The following is a 27,471-nucleotide window of genomic DNA, read 5'->3' as shown; positions in this document are numbered from 1 at the left end:
TTAGATTAATCTCAAAATTTTACATTTTTTTTACAGGAAATTTTCTCATTTTTTCTTCTATCTTCGGCTCCTGATCAGTGTGAAAACATGTTCAATATTATTTAATTTAAGAGCAACTAATTGAATGCAGATGAAGTTGTTTATTAATAATCAAAATGAATTTGACACCCCAGAACTAAATAATCAGATTTTTTTTTTGGTGTGATTGAATTGAGCCGTTGCTTAGCAACAGTCATCCAGATTTATTTGGTATTTACTCACATTTCTCAAGTTTATTTGTACAGCACATTTCAGCATCAACGCGGTTCAAAGTCAGAAATTAGTTACGTTTCATCACAGATGAAATTCGTTGGTCAATGTTTCATTTATTATGCTCCAAAAGCAACTTTAGAAATATGTGTTTTTCAGTCTTTATTTAAAGGAATTTATAAAACAATCTTCTATCGCCTGTAAATGTTCCTGCTTTCCATTTCGCCTCACAGTTTAGCCTCTCTAGAGGCAGGAAAACGTCTTCATTTAATAAACTTCCCAGTTTTTGGAGCCAGTTTGTGATAAAATCAGATCCTGGAGTTAAGATGGCTGCTGGGCGTTTCTTCCTGGGAATGTGTGCAGCCTCTCCCCCTCCACTCTCCCTCCATCCTAATCCATGAAGGGAATTGATGGCATTAGAGCCGCTCGCCTGTCAATGGAGCAGGGCGAGGCTCTGCGCATGCGCGGTGCGGACCCTCCCAGTGCGGGCTGCGCCTCCTTTCTGCTCTTGTCTGGTTCCGCGTTGGGAAGGTAACGGGTCTCGGCGCGCCGGTGGAGAGCTGGGTTCGGCTGTCAGGGTTCGGGTCTGAACTTCCGAGGCGGTTTGGGTCGCTCCAGGTTCGGCTGTTTCCGCTCCCTTTAAGAGGCTGCACGCTGATAATCCGCACTCCTCCGTCTCCACAAGAAATCAACAAAAATCTCCCCCAAAACGAGCAGGAGCGCCGGGAAAGATGTCCGGATACCAGGGCAAGAAGAACATCCCCCGCATCACAGTGAGTCCACGGCTTCCTGCGGGTCAGTCCCGCGGCTCGGGTTCGGTGTGGGCCTGCGGGCGTGGACGCGGGATGTCACCGGGGTGCGTTTGGTGACGCAAAATCTCAGCTCAGATCTGCAGGAGTGTGTCTCTTCAAACGCCTTTTTAAAAATTATTTTTAACAGGAAGAAGCAGCGGTGTGTCCGCAGCATCTTTGCGACAAGTGTCTGCGTGGATCTGAGCTTAGATTCACCACGCTTTGTCTCCTGCGGTTTGCACGCCAGTGGAGATTTCACGCCGGTGGTCTTTGTTAGGCACCAACTGGTGGGAGCACAGCGATCCCCCTCCTCAAACTGGCTTTTTATTCATTTATTTATTCCTCCAGGACAGCCATCTTCATTCCTCCCGCACTATTTTTAGCAGATATTAGCCGTGGGAGCAGATTATTCCCCTGAATTCATGGCAGAGCTGCGAGGATGATGGTTTCAATGGAAAGTGGCGAACAGGGAGGGGACGCAGGGTCCTATTTCCTTCATGTTTCTGCTTCAGCTGTGCAGTGAGGGCAGGATGCATGCAGGCAGGCAGGGCAGGAAGGAGGTCACTGTCGCTATAAACTGGGATTTAAATCTGATAAAAAAGATAAAACATCAGGACTTTTGCATTTATTTACAACAGGGGAGTCCAAATATGCAGACGGAGACTTTTAATTTACATTTACTTACACAAGAAAATGTGAAATGCAACATAAAGTGGTTTAACAAAAAGATACAACCAAGTTTATTCAGACTTTTACTGAAATCTGCACCAAAATCAGCTTTTATTCCTTCTTATTCCGTAATGTATTCCTTAAACTTGGATAAATATAGCAAGTGATTAGAAACAAAGTGACCCAAATTCTGTTTTTATTATTTAAAATAAATGTATTCAATAAACTTAAAAAACAAAAACATCATGCTCTTTTAAAATACAGCAAATGTGCAAAAAAAAAAGATAAAAAGGAATAAATTTCTGCCAAAAACTGGAATTTTCTGAGTAATTTCAGAAATTTTCTATAAAAATGGGTAAAAAACAAAAAATATAATTTCTAGATTATCAGAAATTTTCTACAAATCAGAACTTTTTGAATTCAAAAGTCAAAATTTTTTTTCAAAAAGTTACCCAAATCCTGTTTTCACAACTCAAAATAATTTTATTCAATCAACCTTCAAAAAAACAATAAACTATGTTTATTTTTTAAAACAGCAAATGTGCAAAATCTGTGACGGCGCAGCGTAGAGAAAAAAAAATAAAAAATTCTGTTTTCTGGTGCTGAAATTAATTGCTTAATTTCAGAAATTTTCTAGAAAAATTGGTAGAAGAAATTTTAATTGGTGTATTATTAGATAATTTCTACAAATCAGAAATTTCAGAATTTCAAATGTCGTAAAATAAAAAAATACATGTACTTTTTAAAATACAGCAAAAGTGCAAAATCTGTGGTGGTGTGTTGGAGAAAAAAGGAAAAATTTCTGTCAAAATCTCTGAAATTTTGTGCGTTTTATTTGTCGATTCAGATTTATTTGTCAAGTTTTGGATAAGAAATTATCTGGTGACCAGAATCGGATGATTCTTTCACAAGCTGACAACAAAGACGTTAAGAAAAATTCACCCATTGCATTTTTGTCGGACAATTTCTGTTGTGTTAAAATTTTGAAATTATAGATGCAGAGAACTTGTTTCTGTTTCTGAATCAATCAATAATTTTTCAGCCACATTGGAAGATTTTTATTTTTTTATTAATAAGGGAAATATTTTGGGTACAATTTTTGTCCCGCGAATTCCACTTTTGCCCGGTCTCTCTCTCTCTGTCTCTCTCTCTCTCCCTCTCTCTCTCTCTCTCTCTCTTTTTTTATTGTTGGATCATGAACTGTTGGTCGTCTCTTGGAATAATTTTATTTTTCTCAATTTCTGTATGTAGTTTTCTTTTAAAGCTTTTATTTCTTGATTTCTTTAGGAAGAGGCATGAAGCCTTGTATTCTGGCTGAAATAATTGTTGGTTTAAGTCATAAAACAGCATGTTGGAGGGAAAAAAGGAGCAAATTTTCATCAAAAAACTTGAAAATTTGCTGTAAAAAAATTCTGAAATTTTTTGATAAAATTTTCTGGAAAAAAAATATGAAATTTTCTGAGTTTCAAAGAAAAACATTTCTGACAAATTTTTAAACAAAACATTTCTTAGCTTAATGTCAAAATTTCTGAGATTTTTCTGGCAGAAATCTACGACTTTTCCTTCCATCTATTATTGCGCTACAGGAGCTTATTCCTTATAAAATGGGGAAGAACGTCTTGTTAAGAGTGAAATGATCCGCCAGTGGAACCAGAACTGGGTTGCTAGGTGACGGGCGGGGCTTGGCTGTGGTTGCTAGGTAGCAGCGCAGAGGAAAATTCTACTTTTTTTGTTAATCAATATTAATGAATTACTTAAAAAAGCTCCAATATCTTGCTGAAAAGTTACTTGTTTACTGAGACATTTTCATTAGAATTTAGATAAAAATCCTTTGTAATATTTTGTGTCTTTGCAGTTTAGCTACTTTTTATGTTTATATTTTCAGCTTTTGTTTGTCTGCTTTAAAATAGTATTTAATCTGACACCTTTAGGTGTCTTTAAGAAGCAGAAACAGGATATCTGTGGCTCTGGAGGAGTTTCTGACGGGAGGTTTGTAGATTTTCTTCTTCTGCTGAAGCGCTGCAGGAGCAGCTGCTGCTCGGCGCAGAGATCAGCGGATTAGGGGGTTCCTACAGACAGACGTAAATGGATAGACGTGATTATTCTTGAGAAGCACTTGAAAGAAAAAGTGGGTCAGAGACCAAGCTGATGTCTCTGGAAACCTGAGATTTAAATACGTTAAGCTGTACTTTTTCTGTCATCTCCTATCGATTCTTTTTATTTTTAGTTTTTGATCTCTTTCTATTTTCGCTCTGATTTCATCGAGGAGCCATTAAACTGAACAGACGCTGCGGAGGAAATGAATGTTAAGTTGATTAAAACCCAAAGCAGGACAAGCCGAAGCAAGAGACAAAAGATGTCAGTGTTTGGCTGACCGTTTTTGGTTTTAATGAATCGGTTTGAGTTAAATATTTAGCTGAGTCTGAATGCTGAGTCCAGATGCACTTCCATTAAATATGGATGAGGATCTGCAGATTCACCACCTGGAAGCTTCTGCAGCAAAAATGTGGCAATTCTGACCATATCCGAGCAAAAACAGTTTGTATTTATGGTTGTTTTAAAAAAAAGAAGCTTTACTTTCTAATAAAGTTACTAAGCTTCAACTCATTTGCATAATGAGCCAGAAAGGCCAACTGTAAAGAAAACAGAGACAAGGCAACGTGAAGCTTGTACAAGAAAAAGACAAAACAAAATATATACATTTCTTGACAAGAATGACAGTTTAAGTCATTTTGTCACCTGACAGTTTAAGTGAAAGGACAAATATCTCTGCTTTTACTTTTAATTACGTCAGTTTTGGTCTTCCATATGTTTCAGTCCACCAATCCGTTTTAGATCTTTTTTGATGACTAAATGAATAAAAAGGTGCGAGAAAAATATTTCAGACAGAAAACATGCCTGAAAAGTAGCGATGGGTAAATGAGGCGTCATGAAGCGTTTCGACCAAAACTGTATTGATACTTTATTGATACTGCGCCAATACCGTGTCACTGAACACTGACACCTGCTGGACAGGCAACATGGCTGACACACTGATTTGATGACTTAGTCTGTTCAATAAGATTTAAGACATTGTATTTTATTGTATATTATATATTGTATTATGTCATATCTTCAGTTAAATTCAAAATATATTTGATATTCTTAGATACAGTCAATAAATAATGTGATGATGTGACATAAAGTGAAAATTTAAGTGTCTGGAATGAGGATGCTTGTGGACTGTTTTTGTTTTTGTTTTTTCCCTCACAAATTTTCATTAAGAAAAAAGCTTTTCCAACATTTTGACATTTAGTTTGTTGCACTTTTTCGACACAACTTCTCCTACTGTAGAAAAAATAAAGTAAACAACACATTTATATGAAATAATTTATAAAAACCTGAGTTTATCCTGGGTGTATCTGTTTATTCTGATGCCCTATAACGCCTCAGCATTGAGGAGCGTTTATTTAAATAAAGCAGTTCTGTCAAACATATGCAACACTTAACCTGCAGAACATAATATGAAAGTCAACTAAGAGTCAGTTTCAGCTGAATTTGGATTCAGATAGATCGAGTAGAAACTGAACAGAACCGGATGAAACAACAACGAAGTGATCAAAATGGTCCCAAACTACGAAACCTTTGTTTTGCCTTGAGGCTCCGTAGTCGACGCTGTACCGTGAAGATTGAGAATTATTTTGGAAAATGCATCCCGCTGACAGATTCGCTTCCTTAAAACCACAGTTTGGCGCGTTTCATTTCATTTGGAAACAGTTCCTGCATCGGTCACGTGACTTACTGAAAGCGATGCGCACACCGACCCCAGGTTTTGTTAAGAGCTTGACCCATCGGTGTTACCGGACCCATCAGTACTGAAAAATATTCAGTTTTATTTGACTATTCATTCAGATTGTAATTAAAGGCTGAAACGATTAATCAGATTAACTATTTGATTAAATGTGATTATTTGATTAATTATTGAATTAATCGTCAACTAATTGATTAATCGTAAACAAAAATAGTATAAAAAGGCCACTTGGTGAAAAAAAATGACATATTTAGAGAAGTTATTCATCTAAACAATAAATACACAATTTGACATTTAAGACAAAAACACCATTGTTTGTTTATTATCCATAAAACAAAGTGGGTTATTTTTTTGCATCTTTTATAATATTTCTAATACAAAAAGCTAAAGAAAAATAAAAAAATGTATCCAATTAATCTTTAGAAAAATATTAGATTGCTAAATAAACCTTTAGTTGGAACATTGAAGGTGAGATGCTGACTGCTCATAATCTCTCCACAGGAGCACATTTCATTGACTAAACCTTTGAATATCTGATTAAATAATTGGAAAAATAATCTAATGTAAACAAAAAGAAATTTGATAATGAAAGAAAAATAAAATATATGTTTTCTTTTCTGTAAATTGATATAAAACCTGAAAATAGTAATAATAAATCATCATTCAATCTTGAAGTTTTCTGTGAAAAAATAATTTAAACTACTTATTATTCTGGATTATTCACTGTATCTCACAATCAGATTTCACTTTGTGAATCATCTAATGTAGGTAAGATAGTGACTGCCAATAATCTCTCAATAGGAACCCATTTAAGAAAACATGCTTTAAAATATTTGATTTGAAAAACAAAAAGAATTAAATAAATTGTATTGGCTGAAATATAATGTTGTCATTATTAAGTTAATCTGACTTTCACTTTAAACAGAACATGTTTTCATTTTAATGTGAGTCATAAATTTAGATGAGAGGAAGACTAAAACAGAAATAAAACATTATTTAAGGAAACAAAAAGCCTTTTGTTCTGGACGGAGGATAAAAATATCTTCTCTATTTTAAGACTGTTTGTAGATTATCAGGAGGAATCAAAGAACTCTAAAATAAATAAAAAACATTTCAGAGATTATTAAAAGGTTTATCCGTCTTACAGACTTGTTTCCCACACATGCAGTTAATGTCTGGTGTTTCCTGTTGGGGGATTTGGCTCTATGCCAAGGGCGCCACTGTGTTGGGGGCGGGCGCGAGTATATATGATACAAAACTCATAAAATATGACAAAGTTTCTTGTTATAGAGACGTAACAAAGTTCAGTTCGGCTCAGAATAAATAAATTTTTATACAACAGCGTTATCTATTGGTGGCTCTGCACCAAACTTACCAGTTTTACAACAAGTTTGTGATTCTTTAATTTTCTTCTTTAGTGTGAAACTACATTTCTGCTCTTTTGGCCGACTCAGATTAAATCATAGCCTGGACTGAATTATTCGACACTCATCAGATTCTAACAGGGTCAATTTATTTATTTATTTATTTTTCTCAAAGTTAAACAAATTTATTTGTCATCAGGTGAAGAAGCAGAGTTTTGGGCTGATTGTAAATAAAAATTGAGTAAATTTTCACCAAAAAATTAACATTTTCTAGAAGAATGCTTTTGAATTTCTGAGCTCCAACAGCTGAAAAATTGCTAAAAAAAAAAAAAAAATCTCAAAAATTTTCTAAAACAAAAAGAAGAAATTTCAGTTTTTTACCAGAATATTTTTTTTTAAGAAAAACTTTTTTCTAGATTTTATTTTTTTTTTTTTATAAAAAAGAAAAGCAAAAACTTTTTTTGGGGAAATTTTTTTTCTAAAAAGTTTGAGATTACTCTCAAAAACTTTCAACAAAAACAAGAAATTTTCTGAGCTCCAAATGTAAATTTACAGGAAAGCAACTCAACATCTCTGATATTTTGAACAGAAGATAAGGACAATTTTAGAGTTAAAAATGTTGGAACTTTTCCAGAAAAAAAATTCTGAGCACCTAATGTCATAAATTTGCAAACAAAAAAAATTTAATTCAGAAAAATTTGTAAAAATAATTGGGAATTTTTCGTATTCCAAAAATCCAAAAAATCTCTGAAATGTTCTTGATTCTTCTAGAAATTTTTTTACATGAATCTAATAATTTCAGAGTTTTTTGGCAGAAATTTCCTCTTCTGTCTCGTCTATATCGTTTATACTGTAGCAACCAGTGATGTCAGTAACGCGTTAATTTGTAACGCGTTACTGACGTCGGATAACTGACTTCAGACCACTTTTTTCAGTAACGAGTAATCTAACGCGTTGCTACTTCAAATCCAGTAGTCAGACTACAGTTACTTATCAAAATCATTTTTGCGTTACTATCTTCTTTTGTTATTTAATCGTATTTCCTCTACTCGTCTTGTCGAGTGACCGACGTCTCTATGCGACAGAAATGTAAACAATGGAGGGAGATTTTGTTGGTGGAAAAACTGGAACTATTTTGAGTTTCTGTCGCCAAGTCCGATTATTATAAGCGGCTTTGGGCTTCATTTTTTTAAAAGTCGCTTGCAAATTTAATGAGCGGCGGGTTGCGCCTTATTTGGCTCGTTTTTGAACGTGAAGTTACTCATTTGGGTTTGGAAATAAGCAGAGACTCATAATAAATCCCAGAATTTGTCCGTCATTAAGGTAGTTTTAGTCAGTCTCTCTCTGTTCATCATTTCTCAGATGATCCGTCCCGCTGTGTTTTTGTTAATGTCAAGTTAATATATTACCTCTGAATGACGTCGAGCTTCGCGTTGCGCTCCAGAAAACTGCAAACATCGAGACCAATATGAACAGCGCAATAAACGTGAAAACAGCCACGAATGAACGTGTCCGTAGTTGGCAATAATTATAATGGCAATTTAATGCCATTATAATTATTAATATTAAGATAAGTGTCACAAATCTGTGCAGCCACCTGAGTTGTGTAGCTGCAGGAGGAGATCTGTGCGCTTTGACACCAAACACAGGGCCGTAACGCAGAACCTGGAGGCTGGGGGTTGGGGGGCTTTACAATCCTTCTTAGAGTTTTCCAGACAACAGTGGACCACACAAACTACTCACGTTTTTTATTTTTCTACAATCTCCTCTTCAGTTCAACCTTATCAGTGGAGACACATTGTTGATGTTACCATTATAAAATAAATTACAATTAAGTAATGACAAAGATCAATGTGATTTTCACAGGAGGCAGAGCGTTGTTGTTAGCAGCTGGTGAAAGTAACTAAAAAGTTACTTTTAGTATAACTTAGTTACTTTCCAAATCAAGTAGTCAGTAATCTAATTAAGTTACTTTTTCAAGGAGTAATCAGTAGTCCGATTAAAGTTACATTTTCAAAGTAACTATGCCATCACTGGTAGCAACCAGCGGTGTTTCTTGGCCTCGCCGTCGGCCATCATGTCTCACAGCTGATGCCCCAACGATCCAATCGGCCGCCCACCGTCCGACTCCGCTTGGCATTTCTGAGTCTTTCAGCGTCAATCTGAGCGTCTTCATTCGTAAAAACCCAGAAACGAACTCTGCTGCAAACACAACAGAGAGACTCTGTTAAATCCTCCACGCCTGGCGGCAGAATGGAGGTCAACGGGGGGGTCAACGACGACCAGAGGAGAGGATTATATTACAAACTTTGAGTCGAAAAATGGATAAATTAAGCAACATATTTCAAGTTATATAGTAAAATAAAGATTTTTTTAAAAAATGTTTTAGGTTGAATAAAAATGTCTTTGTTGTTTTTTTGTGTTACAAATCGAGATATAACATTTTGAAACATATTTACCTATAAATTGTTTTTTTAATGCTAAAATGCTACTTAGTTGCAGTAACCAGCATCATTGAATTAAATTTAAGGCTTTTTAACGTCGTTATTTAATGTAAGAACAAAAAAAAATAACCTTCCCGTTTTTAACATTTTGGATTCAAACTTTCTCAAGCTAAAGAAAGTTTGTGGGGCAAAATAAAAATAGAAGAAGCAAAAAATGCATTAATATAAAAGTTTAATACATTGCTTTTAAAGATTTTTTTTTAAATGAAACCCAGTTTTTTGTTGCCAACAAGCAGGAAATAAGTTGAGAGTAAAGTTTTAATCCTTCAGCTGAAGATTGAGGGGCTTTAAAGTTGAGTTTTAATAAGCTCGTCTTGTCGTAGTTGTAGCTAAAGTTTCATGTTTCATATTTTAAACCAAGTTTCAGCTCATTCTGTGGTGTTTTTCTCTGCACATTTAGTCCGTTTTTATGGTTTTTCCTGCAGCTTTGCGAACAGAAATCTGGTTGTTTTTGCTTCATCCAGGAGGAGACACGTAATTCAGCTGGCAGCTTTCTCCACCTGACTTCCTCGACGTTTCCCAGGATATTTTCCCCTTTGGAAACACAACACAAAATGTTGCCAGGTTACGCCTGAGGCAAACTTTTTACTCTGCATCCTGCATTTCGTCAGGTTACCTTCTCATTTCTGTTTCTTTTAAATTAAGGGACGATTTTAGCTCATGTTCCTCGTCTCTAAAGTGAGTTTTAGCCTCTTTTCCATCATTGTTTTGGTTTTACAGCCTGCAGCTGCTGTAAGTCTCTCTCATTAAACCAAGGAGTCACTTTACTGCAGCTGTTCTCATTACAAAAACAACAATATGCTAAATGTCCAAATGTCCAAAATAAAGTTTTTTTTTATTACATTTCCAACTGTCTAGATGTAAAGTTCAGTTTTAAGTGCAGGGATAAATTGGTGGAGCTCATCTGTATTTTTGTCTATTTTTAGTTGAAATAAGACAAAATTAACTTAGAAGAGACTTTTCAGCAATTTATAGAGGTTTGTTGAAAGTAAATAATTCCTTAATATTGATGAAAAAGTGAAATAATCTGCCAGTAAAACAAGACATTTCAACTTGTGATATTCTACTGATAACGATTGGTGCACCGATCCACTTTATTCACTTCTGATACCGATATCTGAGGTTTAGTATCGGCCGATTCCGATACAGAAAAACAGATGAATTCACTTACAATGTACATAAATGTACTAAAATACTAATTTATCTGATAACTTTGCACCAGTACTGAACATTTAAATACACAAATAGCTTCACAGAATTGGTCAAAAGTATCTTTAATTAGTTCAGTCAGTGCAGTTAATGTAAAACAAATAACAGAGACAGAAACAAAATGTGTAAGAATAAACTGAAATAAACTCTCAAATGGTTCAGAAGGTTCAATTAGGAATCTTAATGTAACATGAATAATAAAGCAAAGAAATAGATGGAATAGATTTATTGTATTTACCATGATACCCAATTTAGAATTTGTCCCAATATTGGGGCCAATACCAATATTTGTATTGGATCGGTGCATTTCTACCAATAACTGATACTTTTTCATAGTAATACATAATTATTGATTTAAAGCAAACTCAAATGTTACTTTTAAGTTAATTTTGTCTTATTTTGAGTGTAATAATATATTTAAACTAGTAATTAGACCAAAAAGTCTTTTTTGAGAGATTTTTTGTTTTGGCAAAGTGGAAGCCGATCAGGTGAGAAAATTTTCCAAACTCGTCATTTTCTGTGGAAAAGTGGTTGTAAATACTTTGTTTTGAAGAATTACAGATCATATTTACTCGTCTCAGTCGGTCTGTCGTCCACTTCCTGTTTGCTTTATTCCCATTCTCCATGCTTGGCTCAAACCCAGAACATTCATTAAATCAGGGGTGTCCAAAGTGCGGCACGTGGGCCATTTGTGGCCCCAAAAAATGAATCCAAAACAAAAACTAATCAATAATTATTAATAACGACCCTGATTAATTTGATTAATCGCTTCAGCCCTCTGTTTGAGTTGCAGCAATAAAATATTTTTGAATCTAACTGTAACACGGCTTCACTTTAATCATCCAGCAGTGAAGTTTAAGTTGCCAAATAAATGTAGTTTGGTTCTAAAGCAGAATTTACCGACCAGACCCAAAGCTGACCAGCTTTTGGACAGAAGTCCCGAAGCCTAGCAGAGATGTTCCGTTTAGTGGAGCCAGAGTGGCGCTGGGTCCGGTTCTGCTGCTGCCCGCCTCGAACAGAGAGGCCTTTGTTAGCCGGGGACGCCCGAGTCCTTGTGACCAGACCGGCCACACCTTCTTTGGAGAGGGAGAGACGGGGACACTGGTGGAGATGGGGGCTCCCCTCCTCCTCCTCTTCCTCCTCTTCCTCTGCTGGTACAGCAGGCGAGGATGATTGATCACATGGTTTGGGCTCTCATTGGTCGGCCCCTTGTGTTTCTGCAGTGCTGAGGCAGGATGGGTGTGTCCAACTGGTTCTTGTATTGTCTTCTAACCAGGGCCGGTCCAAGCCTTTTTGGGGCCCTAAGCAGATTTTCAATTGGGCCCTCCATACCAACATGTGCGAAGCTTCTCTATGTGTATACAGTGCATATCATTATTGTTGTTTGTAATTAGCTTATGGATACCTTAAAACGTGAGCGTAAGATCCCATCTCCCTGCTGGAGGCAAAAAGTTGCTAGGTGACGATGACTAGCATTGGTTTTAGCTGTTAAGTGTTCAATATAACGTGTTAAATCTTAAATGTACTGCTGATATATGAAAGTAAAAGGGACGCAGTGCTTTGTTACACTAGAACAACTAGACAACAAGCTGAGGAAAACAATTTAATTAAGAAAAAACTAATCGAGGGAATTTGAAGTAGGCTAGTTATGCTAGCTTGACTATGATAACCTTGACATGTAGATATGCTGTGGAATTTGGTGTGTTTCGGTTCAGTTTCAAAAACATAATAAAAATTAGGCAACCTAATCACCAACTCTGATCATCAGCAGAGCGGGTGTTTAAATTAGCTAATCAACTGCTGCAGTGTTAGCTTAGCTAACAGCAGTGCTAGCTAATCTACCACAGCGATCAAGTATTAATAATCACAAAATAAACATCAAACTGAAAATGTAAAACTCTGCGGCGTGCTGTGGTGGCGTAGGGGATAGCGAGACCCACATTTGGAGGCCTTCAGTCCTTGACGTGGCGGTTGTGGGTTTGATTCCTCCCCCCTCTCCATCCCCCTTTCCTGTCAGCCTGTTTTCGAATAAGGGACACAAAAGACCCCTGGTGGGGAAAAAAAGTAAAATGTAAAACTCTTTAATGGACTGAATGTTCTTTGTGTGGGAAATATTTGAGTGTTTTCTGGTGTTGAATCCTGAAACATAAAGTGGCATTGTTATCAGTTGCTATGGCAACAAGTCTGTTTATGCAAGTGATTTTTCTTGAGTAAAATAGAAATAAAGCGGCGTATTAATATTGTAAGTAGGATTGAAGATGGTTGGATTTATTTGCTTTTAAAAGACTCTGAGATTTGTTGTGAAGTGGCACTAAAGGAATAAAAATGAATTATTTTAATGTACATTTTGGAAAGCTGCTTTAGGAGACCCAGGAGAGCAACCTCCATAATAATTTATTTCCACTTCCATTGAATGGATATCAATGAATTATTGGAAACGAAAGCAGCAACTGATTTGATTGATGATGTCCTGTCGTTGTTTGTTTTTTTATTTTGTCAGAGTGACCGTCTCTTGATCAAAGGAGCGAAGATCGTGAACGATGACCAGTCGTTCTGTGCTGACATCTACATGGAGGATGGCGTCATTAAGTGAGTTTACGGCGCTTGTTTATGGTGTCTGTTCCCTGCTTGGCCCAACCCGTCTCAATGTCGCCGCTTCAGACAAATCGGAGAGAACCTCATCGTTCCCGGCGGGGTGAAGACCATCGACGCCCACGGTCGCATGCTGATGCCCGGCGGCATCGACGTGCACACCCGCTTCCAGATGCCCGACCGGGGCATGACGGCGGCCGATGACTTCTACCAGGGAACCAAGGCGGCGCTGGCCGGCGGCACCACGATGATCAGTGAGTCGTAATTCTTCGTTTCATTTCATTTTTGGGGTCTTCAGTTGTTTTTACCATTCTTGACTCATGGTGAGGGGCCAAATAAAATCATTTCAACGGACACAAAAGGCCCCCAGACCACACTTTGAACACCCTTGATTTAGCATAAATGCTAACTCACGCCGTCTGATGAAATTAGTTTTGATTGTAAGAAAATATACAATATTTCATATTAATCACATCAAACTTTATTTTATCCCCACAGTATTTTTTATCTTTTGTTTTTTTTCTCGTCAGAAACTTTTGCATTTCTTTTATTTTTTCTAGCTTGATGAATTGACCAACAACCAATCAGACAATAAGCATAAATAAATTATTTCAATTTATATGTTCAACAAATCTGAAGAAGAAAAAGGCACCAAAGTATTCTTAAATACCGTGACGCCTTTTTGGTTGGGAAAAATCTCATAATTGCATATAAAAGCATCATATAAAAGCATCTATTAAACAACTTAATTCTAGGTATTCCTTATTTCAGTTTTAAAAAGTTAAATATACTTGATAATTATGTGAACTATAGAAAAACAAAGCAGCTAATTGAGACTAAATGTCACAATAGCCTTCCCTGTACTGAATCAGCAGCAAAAACAAACTCCCTTCATGCTAAACGCTGACTGCTGCAGTGACGCAACAATAACCGCCGCCATTTTGAAGACGGAACAGAACCATACAACTAGAATAACTCTTTGGAATAACCTCATTCTGCTCATGTTTCCAAAATTCATCAAAGATCATTAATGTGTAACTCTTCAACGTTCGTCTCAGGTCCAGTAGGTTGACGTCACAACAGAAATATTCAGGTTCATTGTATTTATTCAAAAAAAAAAAAAAGAGTTAAAGGAAAAAGAAAAAAAAGAGTTAACAGCAGTACGCATCAGTTAACAGCAGTTGGCATCAATTAGCAGCATTTAGCAGCAGTTAACAGCACTTAGCATCTTTGAACTACACTTAGCATCAGTTAACAGCAGTTAGCATCAGTTAGCATCAGTTAGCATCAGTTAACAGCAGTTAACATTTGTCAAATTAAGCAAATGGACAACAATAATAATAATAATAATAATAATAATAATAATAATAATAACAACAGTTAAAAACATATACAAGACATAGCAAAATTACTCATGAAACTCTGAATATTATTAAATTTGTGCAAAATAAATGTTAAAATACAACATTTGTAAAGAAAACATAAAGCTGATCCTACTACATAGCGCAGTTACCCACGGCAACAGAAAAAGGGGGGGCGGAGCTGTCAGTTACTGGTTACTATGGGAACCACCAACTGCCAACAGCAGCGTGACAGAACTTAAAACACCAATAAATGTCAGAAGACGTAACAAAATGAATTCAAAGAATAAATAAACACATTTGGACAAACTTCCTATCTATAACATTGTTAAAATAAAAGCCTGTTAGAAATGCTGAACTGAATTTGCCCCTTTAAAAAGCTCCGGTTGAACCTCTGGTTTCTGTCCGCATGTCCAGTTGACCATGTGGTTCCCGAGCCCGGCGTCAGCCTCATGTCCGCCTTCGAGCAGTGGCACGAATGGGCTGACGGCAAGTCCTGCTGCGACTACTCGCTGCACGTCGACATCACCGAGTGGCACAAGGGGATCCAGGAGGAGATGGAGACGCTGGTGAAGGATCACGGTACGAACGCTGAACGTCTGATCCATCCGTACATTACAACAAAACAAACAAGACTGGCAGAATATCGGTAGAAACCTGTAAAAATGTAAGGAGTTTTTCTGACAACCTATATTTGTTCCAAATAAATTATCTAAGGAGTTTTAAGGAAGGAGAGAAAATATCTTAGTATACTATTAAGGATTTTTGTTGTTGTTTTACTTTCAAAAAATTATGAAAGAGGAAGAAAAGTAAGAAAATGAAGGATTTAAATCTGAAGTGGGTCCAACAGCTTGGAGATTCCTGTAACAGTTTGCTTTCATTGGCACACATAATGTCTGCTTAAATAAATTCATTTGAGATCTTTATATTTCCTGCTTTCGTGATAATTTTTTAATCTGGTTATTTTCAGGTGTCAACTCTTTCCTGGTCTACTTGGCGTATAAAGATATTTTCCAGCTTACTGATGCTCAGGTGAGGCTCCTTTATTTCTCCAAATAACATTTACATCCAGCCTGTATGAAAATTGATAAATCTGTAATTAAATTAACATAATGTTGCAAAATTTATGTTGTGGCACATCAGCTTGTCTTGTAAATCGGATTAAAAGGAAAATATCTCTTTAAATAAAGCTTGATTGCGGTGATTTTGAGTATCAGCAGTGGTTTTTCCTGTATTTTCTGAGAATGGCTGGGACTTTATGATATGATTTTATAATAAAATAAATCATGCCTCTGGCTTGATTTTTGGCAAAGCTGGAGCCAGATCCAGAGTCCGTTTGTCTTGGCGAGGCTTTTTCTCGTAATGAGAGTCTGAGTGTTTCTCTTGGGAGAGTGAGATGTAATAAAAGCCATATCTCAGCGCAGATCTCACTCTGAGTCATGGTGAAAATGAATTAATCCCGTTCGAAAGCAGCTTTGAAGCAGATCTGTGTCGGTTTTTGCACCTGCGTGAGGAATGCAGGGCTGCAGTTTATTCCTCTTTTGTTTCCGCTGAACTCTGACGGCGTCTCGCTGTTGCGTGTTTGATTCCTTCAATGAACCCATTTTACTGCGATACCAAGGAGGTTGTGGAAACTTTGGGAAAAAAACTTTTACTTTTCAGCTCAAAACCTTGTTTTCTTATTTTCAGAAACAAGAAAACAAGAAAATGAGATGCTGTTTGTAAAAATAAGCAAATAATCTGGGTTATTTAGTCATTAGAGAAAGAAAGTCATATTTACATAATGTTATTTATTAATTCATAAAATACTAATTGTTTAATTATCTAGCTAAATATTTAGATTACAAACTACTCAGCTAGCTAATTAAATATTTAGTTGGGAAGCTGACCAACTTAATATTTATCTCTGGCATAAATATTTAGTGAGGAAGCTAAATATTACGCTCCAAATTAAATATTTAGATCTGAGCCAGCTTGGAAATATTTGGCTAACTCAAAGCAGGAATGCTCTGATTTAGCCTTTTAAATGCTAAATGTTAGCTCAATATAAAGTAGGTTAGAAATATTTAGCTAACCTAGAGCTAAATATTTAGCACAGAGCTAAATGAGCTAAATATTTAACACAGAATGAAGGTAGAGTTAGAAATATTTATCTAACTTGGAGCTAAACATTTGGCACAAAGCTAAACAAGCTAAATGTTAGCTCAGAATAAATATTTAGCTCAGAATACTTCGTTCACAAACTAAACACTGAGCTAGCTCAGAGCCAAATATTTAGCTAATATTCAAATTACTTGTTAATAAACTGAAGTGGACTATGAAAATGAAAGGTGGGTCTTTTGAACCTCTATATAAACTCCTGCCACCTACGTACTAGCATTGCTAACTCAATATTTAGTTTGTTTATTAAATATTTAATTTGCTAACTAAATTTTCATTTGGAAACTGTGACATTTATAAATGAGTGAGTAACAAGATGAAAATATCACTTTGAAAAATGACTTTTTCACTGCACTATCTGTAGATATTTTTAGCAAATCTGATTTCAAATAGTAAATTTTAATCGATTTTTAAATTATTTTTTTTAATTTTAATCGATGCAGGTGTACGAGGTGTTCAGCGTGATCCGCGATCTGGGAGCCATTGCCCAGGTTCACGCCGAGAACGGGGACATCGTTGCTGAGGTATGAATATGGGCTGTTTTCCCTTAACCGGGATCCAAATATTTAGCTTGTTTTGAATGTTTTTGTACTTCCATTTTGAATTTCTACTGCTTCTAAAAACAGCCAAAACACTTTAAAAATCTACCCTCCTTCCCCATTGTTTGGCAATAAGTAAAAGTTTTTCAGTTTCTGAATGTAATGTAACAATTCCCCAGCCGTTACCTAGCAACCCCAGCAGAGTTCCGCCCGTTACCTAGCAACTCAATTGGAATTCTGGCACATTTGGCCAGCTGGTTTTACTGCTTTATGTGCTGGAGAATGGTTGCTGGAAGAGCTGTTGTTTCCCTAAATACAGCTAATTCAGTTGAAAGCTGATGGTTGTCAATTGTGACACAATGTGTATTTTTATTATTTTCAAATGGTATGAATTACTTTTAGCCTCAAAATGAAGCTATTTTCATGTGTAAACACGGATTTGGGGGTGTAGCCAACAGGAATTTATTTGGATTTAAAGTGACAAGATGTACTCAAACAGCTCATGCTGAATGGAGCTCAAGATACACAGACTGAAACGCCATTATTTAAGAATAATTTTGTGCAGAAAATGTAATGATCATGCTTTGTGTGGCCTGCAGTCCGGTTCTAACATGTACGAGTCGCGCTCGTTGGCCGCCAAATGACGTTTGTAATTGTCACCAGATGAGGACAGTCGGTTACGGGGGTCATTGCTGTGATCGGTTTTCTCTGCTGTTGATCGGAAAACACCTGGACGTGACTCAGCGGTTGACTTGTCCAACGAGCTTGTTTGTGTGTTTGTGCGTTTTTAGGAGCAGAGGCGGATCTTGGAGCAGGGGATCACCGGACCTGAAGGACACGTGTTGAGCCATCCAGAGGAGGTGAATGCTTGGACTTTGCATTTCTACTCCTGCCTCTTTCTTTGCCAGAACAGTTTGACCTTTTCAGTCGTTCACTGCTTGGTACCAGAGTGTTTGGCAGTTTTATAATTGTTGGACAATTCTCTGCCTTAGTGAAAACAAGACTCCAAAACAAAGGATGGGGTTTGTCATCAGAACATCTGTTATAAAGATAACTGTGTTATTGCTAAAACATGCATTTTCTTCCCTTTTTCCTTCTATCTGGTGGGGAAAAGCACAACGTTAATGTTTAAGCTTGACTGTAAAATATAAGTCAGGGCTATAAAAGATTGTATTTGATTTGTGTTCACCTGCTTTTACTGGTACAACTAAATAAAGTCACCCAATTAGACGCTTAGAGAAGATTTTGGTGTCCACATCTACACTGTTTTTCATGAAGCCGCCTTTGTTTTCCAGGTGGAAGCGGAAGCTGTGAACCGCGCAGTGACGGTGGCCAATCAGACGAACTGCCCGCTGTACGTTACCAAGGTGATGAGCAAGAGCGCTGCTGATGTCATCGCCCAGGCTAGGAAGAAGGGTGAGGAAAGTATATATAAATGTGTATTTTTTGCTAATTTTGGCAGTTTTTGCAAAGTAGAACAAAAACAAATAAGTATTTTGATAAACGTGCTTTTATCATAATATGAATACAAATATTTCATGAATAATTCATTATATTTTTAGTAAATAACTCAATATATGTATTTCCAATTTTATTTAAGCTTTACATAGATAAATATTTATATGGTAAATGATATTTTTTATTATTTTGAGACACTTTTGAGTCTCTATGCAACACAGCAACATGACATAAAAATACATATATGTGTACAAATTGACAAAGTACAAACTTTAAGTATACTTTTCAAGTTTATTGATATTATCTCGTGGTTACAGGAGAGGCCCTCTGTAAAATAGAAAATAAAATCAGAATTTTTAATCAAAATTCTGCCATTTTTCTCAAAATTTTTCATGTTTTCTGACTTTTGTTTCTGAGGAAAAAGTCTGATATATTATATCACTTTTTTCCTTTCCACCTTTGTTCCTGTAACTCACAGGAACTTTCTGTTAAGGTCCTAGTAGATATAACAAACAAGGACATTTCTGAGTTTGAAAAGCAATAAAATTGCTTCAAGGAAGCTCCAAAATTTTGGAATTATAAATTAAAATCATAAATTAAAAATCTTTTTCAAACTCATATTTTATGTTTTTTTTTTCTAAAAAATTTGAGTTTGAAAAATCAAGAATTTGCATGAGAAAAATGAAATGTTGGAATTAATCTCCTAAATGTTCATAATTATTCTAAAAATGTCTGAGTTTTTTGGCAGACATTTTTCTGTCCACAGTGTCCCCAACCTGCCTCTGTCTGGCAGCAGAACCTTATTGTACCATTTTTCCAGGCACTGTGGTCTATGGAGAGCCGATCACGGCCAGCCTGGGGACAGACGGGTCACACTACTGGAGTAAGAACTGGGCCAAGGCTGCGGCTTATGTCACGTCCCCACCGCTGAGTCCTGACCCGGCCACTCCGGACTATCTCAACTCCCTGCTGTCCTGGTAAAAGTTGGATCCAACTGGAGACACATTTGGAAATGTTTCTGTCTCAGCATTCTGGTTACATTCACTTTATTGTTTTATTTTTTCTTTCTGTGTGTGTGTGTGTGTGTTGTCCTTTTTAATCTTCCTAGTGGCGACCTGCAGGTGACAGGAAGTGCGCACTGTCCCTTTAACACGGCCCAGCGTGCTGTGGGGAAAGATGACTTCACCTTGATTCCTGAGGGTGTCAATGGCACAGAGGAGAGGATGTCAATCATCTGGGACAAATGTGTGGTACGTGTCCTGGCCAGGGCCTGCCCAAGCCTTTCTGGGGGCCAGAGCAGATTTTTATTTGGGGCCCCCCATCCCAACATGTCAACAACAAATTCTTTATAATTCCTGAGCTACTCTATGTGTGCAACATGCCTATTATCATTATCATAATTTTTAATTAACTTAAATCATATCAATGTTATTATGTTGATTTTAATTTTATAAATAAATTGAAAAAAGTTTGCAAAGTGGTATTTAAGTGTATATGGAGCTAAATTGGGGCCAAAACGTTTGGTCAACAAAACAAAAAAAGGACTGAAGAAAAAAAAGATTTGAACTGAAAAAAGTTTTGAATTGAAAAAATGAAGCAGAAATATCATTCTAAAACTGAAGCAAATCAAAACTGAAAATAAAAATTTGAAACTTAATAAAAACAATTTTATATAAAAAGTAGATCTGAACATTCTTTTCAGTTTCACATCTTTTATTTCTGTTTCAAATCTATATTTTTTTCAGCTTGTTTTTTTCTTTTGATTAAACTTTGATGCTAATTTAGCTCCATAAATGTATCATATTATCTTAACAATCTGAAAGTGACATCAGCTGATCAACACTAAATGTACAGTTAACAACTTTGATATATTTCCCTAATAGTAGCCATCAGCAGGAAGAGATTAACCATTATTACAAATATAAAAACAATATTGACCTTATTCCTAGCCCCCATGAGGCTTTGCGCAAACCGGAACTGCCATTTGTTTACATGTTAGCAACTCACTAACAGGCTTTCGTCAGAGCATTTAGGGTATTAGATGTGTGGGAACACCAGCTATCAAAGCCTAAATGTGACAATATTGTTTTACTGCAACCTACAGCTATTGCGGGGAGGGATGACAACCTGAGTCTGAACAGTCAAACAATTGGTGAAGTGAAGATGCAAACTGGGAGCTTAGAGAATCAAGCCAGTTCTAACTCTCAGTTGTAATGTATTCCAGGTGACTGGTAAGATGGATGAAAACCAGTTTGTAGCCGTCACCAGCACCAACGCAGCCAAGATTTTCAACCTGTACCCCCGCAAGGGCCGCATCGCAGTGGGTTCGGATGCGGACCTGGTGCTCTGGGACCCGGACGTCACGAAGATCATCTCTGCCAAGAGCCACAACTCCGTACGATGTCCTCCATTTTCTGAAACCGCTGTCAGTGGGAGCGAGGGGGTGTCAGTCCACTGCTGTGGTGGCTGGGAAGACTGCTGAACAGGGCGTGGGCCTCACACGGTGTCGAGGGAGTGATGTCATTCATAAAATCTGCCAGAGAACTGAAACACATCAGGGTCTGATTGTTTGCAGGCTGCCTGTCTGTGTATGTATGTTTTAGAAAGACATGGAGACCATTGCTGTGGATGTTCTGGGAATCTGCTAATTTAATCCTGTTATGTCCTTGAGCCTCTCTTTGTTCCATGGGAGAAATTATGTATAGCAGTGTGTGAGTAATGGGGTGGCTAATCCTACTGGTGAGCTCATGTTGGGATGAAGTTTTGCCAGATTGCCATGACCTCAGCGTTAGCTTCAGTAGCTCTTAGGAAAGAGCATTATAAGGCTTCCAGAGTGGACACACACAAGCACACAAACTTCTTCATTGGCCAAGCCTCCTCATCTGTTGGGACAAAAATGAACGCCTGTGTTCCCCATCAGTTTATCCCTCTTGTCCATACAATTAGCTCTTTTATTAGCATTAGACCACAGGGAACACATTGTAACAAATCGGTTAAAGGAATAGTTGTGGATGTTTTGTAAGTCAAGTATTGTGGAGTCATCATCTATCCACCTGGTAGAGTGTAATGTAACGTTAGTCAAAATAAAAGGACCTTAAAACCGGTTCAGCCAAAAAGAACTCAAATCCAAAACCTTCAGAGACCAATTATGTTTTAACCTTGTCATGTTTTGCATTTCACAACTATTAATATTGTCAACTATTCTCTTGACTGAAAATATTTTGTTCTTGTGTCATTTAAAATAATCTAATCTAATGGTTTTTTAGGTTTCTAGTAGCCTAAGTAGCTATTAGCTTGAATTAATCCATTACTGTTAGCTTAATTAGATGCTGTTATTATTAAAGCACTGTTTACTTTAATATCTACCAGACTAAATAGCATTTAGCTTTGGTAGATACAAGCTTGAATAGATGTGAGTTAGATGTTTAGATAAGGGCTAGTTTAGCGAAATGCTAGCTCGAGTTGCTGTTAGCTTATGTATTTGTTAGCTTTGATAGCTGTTAGTATTATTAGATGTTAGTTTAGGCAGCCATTAGTGTTAGTAACTGTCAGTTAAAGTAGCTGTTGGTGTTTATAGCTGCTAACTGCTAGCTTTTGTAGCTGTTAGCTTGAGCTTCTGATAATTTATCTAGGTTATTATCTAAAGGTTACTGTCTACTGCAGTTAAAAGACCAAAAATTAATGCAATATTCTGACAGGGAAAAAAGTTTGTCTTGAGCTTCTTTTAAGTTTTGTTATTTCAGCAATTGTAACGTGGGAAAAATATCAAAATAAACAAATTGACAGAATTAATTCAAATTCTTCTAGTTTGCAAAAAATAACCCTATTTTTTATGTGCTTACTTTTCTTTTCTTAGACCGTGGAGTACAACATCTTTGAAGGCCTGGAGGTGCGCGGCGGACCTCTGGTGGTCATCAGTCAGGGAAAGATTGTTTTGGAGGAGGGGACTCTCCACGCCACTGAGGGCTCAGGACGCTTCGTGGCCCGTAAACCTTTCCCCGACTACGTCTACAAGAGGATAAAGGCTCGCAGCAGGGTATAGTGCTGCGTTGTTGTTTTGAGGACTGTCGTTTTGGTTTTGCATTTAATATTGCGTGTTGTTTTTCTTGTTGCAGCTGGCTGAGCTGAGGGGTGTGCCTAGAGGACTGTACGACGGACCGGTGTGCGAGGTATCCGTCACTCCTAAAACCATGACCCCCGTCTCTTCTGCGAAGACCTCACCTGCCAAACAACCCAACCAGCCTGTCCGCAACCTGCACCAGTCTGGCTTTAGCCTGTCCGGTCAGTCAGGAACTTTACTCAGTCAGGAACCTGTAGATTGCTTCTGTCTGGTGGGAGAGAGGTGATACTTTGAGTTTATTTAAAAAATATAACCCAGTTGAAGGTTTCAGACACTGCCACCATTTTGAAGAAAGCCAAGCTTCTGGTTTTATTGGTAAAGACGTTTAGAAAACTTGAAGAATATTTTGGTCACATTTGAAAACGTAAGCAACCAATGAGGAGCTTTGCTTTATTTTTACCGTGTCAGATATGGGGTTGGCTTAAGTTTCTCTGTGTCAATAATTGGATATTTCTGATCTAATCAACTATTTTAAACTATATAATACCATTAATCCACTGTCATGGATGATACCATGATTTTAACATGATAAATATATAAAACTGTGGCTTAAACTGAGAATTAATTAATCCATTTGGGTTTCTACTGCCTCAAAAAAAAAATCCCAGATGGTTTTTGACAGTAAGTTCATGTTTTTTGTTGTCTGGACAATGAGCCATTTCAAAAACCTGAGGAATGCAACATCACAAATCAACAAGCACCGACCCTTCACCTAGTAACCCCAGAGAAGCCTGGCCCGTTACCTAGCAACCCCAGAGAAGCCTGGCCCGTTACCTAGCAACCCCAGCGGAATTCTGCCCGTTAGCTAGCAACACAGGATGAACGCCAAGATATTAGGTCAGCTGGTTTCACTGCTGTATTAATTCAATTCAAATTCAAAAATACTTTATTGAACCCAAAGGGAAAGTAAATGTTGTTGTAAATCATATTAATTCAAAAACAAGAGTTTTTGTAAATGGTGGTTACCGCCTGTAGCAGTCTGTATTACAGCAAATTTGAAGAAACCTCTTTGTTTATCTAATACAAAATCATGAAGAGGATGGTCAGGATGAATACGCTGGACAATGGCTGCCGAACAAGACAAATGTTTTGTTGTTGACTTACCATTAGGAAACCATTTGCTCCATTCTTGTTGGTTTCCAAAGATGTACAGTTGTATGTTTGCACATCTGTAAACATACAACCGTTTGAGTTGAGTTGGGGGCGTGGCCAGCAGCAGATAATTTGGATTTAAAGTGGCAAGGCAACCTAAAACGTCTCGAAAATGTAATGAACATGATTTGTTTTGACGTGTTCAAGGAACCTTAACAGCTCACTTTCCGTTTGGCTACACAGGTGCTCAGATTGACGACAACGTTCCACGCAGGAACACCCAGCGCATTGTGGCGCCCCCAGGTGGCAGGGCCAACATCACCAGCCTGGGTTAAAGCTCCGCCTCACCAACCCTGACCCTTGACCCTGCCTAGGAGGAAATTTGTCAAAGGATAGCATTCAGCCGGTGAGATCAAGTCGAGAGGAGCCGAACCTTTCACTGCGCCTCACTGTTGATCCCGGCACTTCCTCCTATGCAGTTTTTCTCACCTACCAACTTTCCTGTTTCCCCAGCCTCTATTGGACACAGTTAGAAATAAATAGAAAGCAAACATAAAGGAAGAAAGAGAAAAAAATAACACTGCTTTTTGAGCACTTTTGACTGCATTGTTTTGGTTTTTTATATATATTGTTCTTACTTTATTCCATTTTTCCTTTTTATCTTTTTGCTTTGCAGTTTTTGTTGGGGGTTCATGTGAGTCAGTTAGGACAAAAAAGGCTGTGTTTATGCAAGATACTGTATTTCAGTTCATTTCTTTTACTTTTTGTTTTGTTTTGGTTGTAGCTAAAATGAATGGGTACCAAATTGATCAGTCTTACAGTGTTGCAGCAGTAAGGTCAAGAATCTCAAATTCTGTTGATAATTTACAATGAATGCTGCCTTAAGAGTTGAAATAATTAAAGAGATTTTGTAAATCTTGTTTTTTGTTTGTTTTGCAGTGTATCTGTGGCATGTGATGGTTGGAAAACCGTCAGGTTTCATTTCTGTTTTCAGTCATAATTGCATTGCAGAATTGGTGGTTGAGAAGTTTTATTTTGTCAGACTTTGCCTTTCCATGCCTTATTGTCTCTTTACATCCTTTTAGTGAGATCTGTCCCGCCTGGGAAGTGACTGATTTTCCACCTTGTTTGCATTCCTGAGTCACAAAGGTTCAAATTTCACAGCCGTCCTCCACCAACCAACCAACTGCTGCTTTAGCATACAGACTGTTTTCTACTCATCGAAAACTCTCCTTCATTTCCACTTTTTTATGTGCCTGAACAAACAGACGTTGTACTGATATTTTGATTTTGTTCTGTTCTTTTTTATTTGTTGTTGAAGTAAGTGAAGGATGTAAGATAAAAAAAATGTAAAATAGCCAGGATTAACCGATTCAAAGGTGCCAGATTTTTGTGCTTTCGTAGGGGCTTTTCAGCTCGATTGAGCCCTACGCAAAGGAAAAGCGAGATCGATATCTTGAAATGTTCTAATGTTTTAGAGTTTTTACCTTGTTGTCAAACTGCTTTTTAGTGTTATTCTGTAACTAGGTGCCTAAGGGCTGAGCACTATTGATTTACGCTTGAACATAGACATGAGCTAACGTAGTTCTGACTGATATTTAGTGTTGATGCGGATGAGGGATGGGACACCTACAGGAGGCGCCTGCTAAAAATTATTTTCATTTTTCACCAAATATTAAGCTTTGGCTAAATATTTGCCACATTAGCATGATGACAACTAATGGTACCATTATATGGTACCATTAGCAGATGGTAATATCCACTAGAGTGAATACCAGCATGCTATTGTTAGCATTCATGCTAATTATGGGCTATGAACAATTATGTGCTCATTACAAAAGTGTAATAACTATTATGCTAACACTAGTATGCTAATATTGACATCTACATCTAAGTATTAGGCTCAGCTAATATCTAGATATTAGAATGTTAACAAATAGCTATAGTATGGTAATGTTCAAAGCTAATAATTGTCATTTTCTTGCTTCCAAAAACAAGCTACTTCTGCTTTTGTTAGCATCCTGATTCAAATCTAAATCCACAACTTGGAGTTAATTCTTGAATAAAGTGGATTAGCTTTGAATGTAATTTTTAATTTAAAGATTTCTTTTGATAGACAATTCATGCAAGTCTCTCTTTATGCTAGCATACTAGTAGCTAATGTTAGCAGGCTTGTGTTCACACCTATTAAACTGTAATTTTCAGTTTTGTTGGTCTAGGATTTGAGAAATATTTAAATGCATAAATTACAGGATAAAATGCAAATTGTGAATTACACTCAGGAACAGCAGGGTAATAATATCCACTACTTATTCATTCAAAGTAGCTTAAGAAAATGAACAAACGTTTGAAATTTCAATCAGTTCATCAATTAAGTCTAGGTTAAGCTTTTTATTTTAATCATATCGTCAAAGCAAAAGATTTTATTTGCACTGAATGGCTTTAGCTTTAATGCTAGCTAGTCTGTGCTCATCTGGCCTGTGAACAGTATTGAATAATAACACACTACTTTTCTCTCTTGGCATCCGTTACATGAAGCATCATCCTATTTGCAATGACTGGAAACCTTTTGAAAGCCCACTGTTTTTAAAGATTTATTATGTAGTTGAGTTTGTTTAAAAACACAGTAACACGACTTGGCAGCCAACCGCTCTTTCACCCCCTTCCTCTGAACTTCTTCTCTCCCCACTCCTTTAGCTGTTGGCGACAAACCTCTAACCTCTGTTTGTCATGGCAACTCGGCGCTATTACCGACAACTCTGTGCTGACATATTTTTTGAATTAAGTTGTTGTGTGGACTCCAGATGGTTCTGAAAAGATTCTGCAGGCTTAGAAGAATTGACTTTGATGCTAAAAATGGCAATCGTCTCCACCGGCGTCCTCAGTGTGTCTCATGCCTCCTCCGTTTACACGCACAGTTTTACTCCTTTGATGCTCTGTCAGCTTGGATGCTTTCTTTCTATGCCATATTATGCTAACGCTATATGAGTGACATGTATGTACCCAACATGCTGCAGACTGACAGGTTCTTCCTTCTGCTCTGAGGTTGTTGATGCTGTTGAACGCCACCTTTCCCCCCCTGAGGCCCGTAGTCACCCCAAACCTCCTCCTCTGTAAGCTCTCCCCCTACTTTTTGTGAAAGTGAAACTGTGTGATGGTGTTTGTCCTGGTGGCTGTAGGGTTTCTGGGATGCTTGCTTGTTATGACGAAAAGATCATGTGGACAGCGGAAAATAAAATAAACGAAACAAGGACTTCAGAGTATTAAGTGTTTTCTTTTGTTGTTCTTGTTTGACACTTGGAGCTTCACTCATTAGTTAAGGCTGAACGACAGGCGATTCTTATCAGTCGATATCAAGGATTTTTGATTTGTTTTTTTTTTTGTTTAAAATATTTGAAATACTGCCAGACATGTGGAGTGATCTTTTTTGTTTCATATACAGTTTTCACTTCAAGCCGTTGTTTATTTTTAAGCAGTTATGAAGCAAAAAATCTTAAACTGCTGCTGCGCAAGTTACTCAAGCTGTTGCTAGGTAACCAAAGAGTGAGTTTGTCGATACCACCAACTGACGTA

The 27,471-nt window shown here is 37.2% G+C and overlaps 1 protein-coding gene across 2 annotated transcripts in view; it reads left to right on the top strand.

The window, feature by feature from the left end:
* The window catches only part of dpysl2b (dihydropyrimidinase like 2b), a 30,534-nt gene extending 3,383 nt beyond the window's left edge, over nucleotides 1-27,151 (top strand). Inside the window, exons 1-14 of one of the 2 annotated variants that reach the window (XM_044096002.1) lie at nucleotides 326-1,022; nucleotides 13,077-13,165; nucleotides 13,238-13,422; nucleotides 14,947-15,111; nucleotides 15,500-15,561; nucleotides 17,133-17,213; nucleotides 18,020-18,088; nucleotides 18,524-18,644; nucleotides 19,507-19,663; nucleotides 19,795-19,936; nucleotides 20,911-21,081; nucleotides 22,543-22,722; nucleotides 22,802-22,967; nucleotides 24,142-27,151. In XM_044096002.1, the coding sequence (XP_043951937.1) occupies nucleotides 981-1,022; nucleotides 13,077-13,165; nucleotides 13,238-13,422; nucleotides 14,947-15,111; nucleotides 15,500-15,561; nucleotides 17,133-17,213; nucleotides 18,020-18,088; nucleotides 18,524-18,644; nucleotides 19,507-19,663; nucleotides 19,795-19,936; nucleotides 20,911-21,081; nucleotides 22,543-22,722; nucleotides 22,802-22,967; nucleotides 24,142-24,233 (1,722 nt within the window). In that variant the 5' untranslated portion in view covers nucleotides 326-980 and the 3' untranslated portion in view covers nucleotides 24,234-27,151. Of the gene's footprint in view, nucleotides 1-325; nucleotides 1,023-13,076; nucleotides 13,166-13,237; nucleotides 13,423-14,946; nucleotides 15,112-15,499; nucleotides 15,562-17,132; nucleotides 17,214-18,019; nucleotides 18,089-18,523; nucleotides 18,645-19,506; nucleotides 19,664-19,794; nucleotides 19,937-20,910; nucleotides 21,082-22,542; nucleotides 22,723-22,801; nucleotides 22,968-24,141 lie in introns of those variants that run through there. The other variant, XM_044096000.1, reaches the window with a different exon arrangement.
* The last annotated feature ends 320 nt before the right edge of the window (nucleotides 27,152-27,471 follow it).

The sequence above is a fragment of the Gambusia affinis genome, linkage group LG17 (genome assembly GCF_019740435.1).
Source record: "Gambusia affinis linkage group LG17, SWU_Gaff_1.0, whole genome shotgun sequence".
Lineage (NCBI taxonomy): Eukaryota > Metazoa > Chordata > Actinopteri > Cyprinodontiformes > Poeciliidae > Gambusia > Gambusia affinis.
Note: the sequence above shows the minus strand (reverse complement) of the source record. Positions and strands in the feature narration are given on the sequence as shown.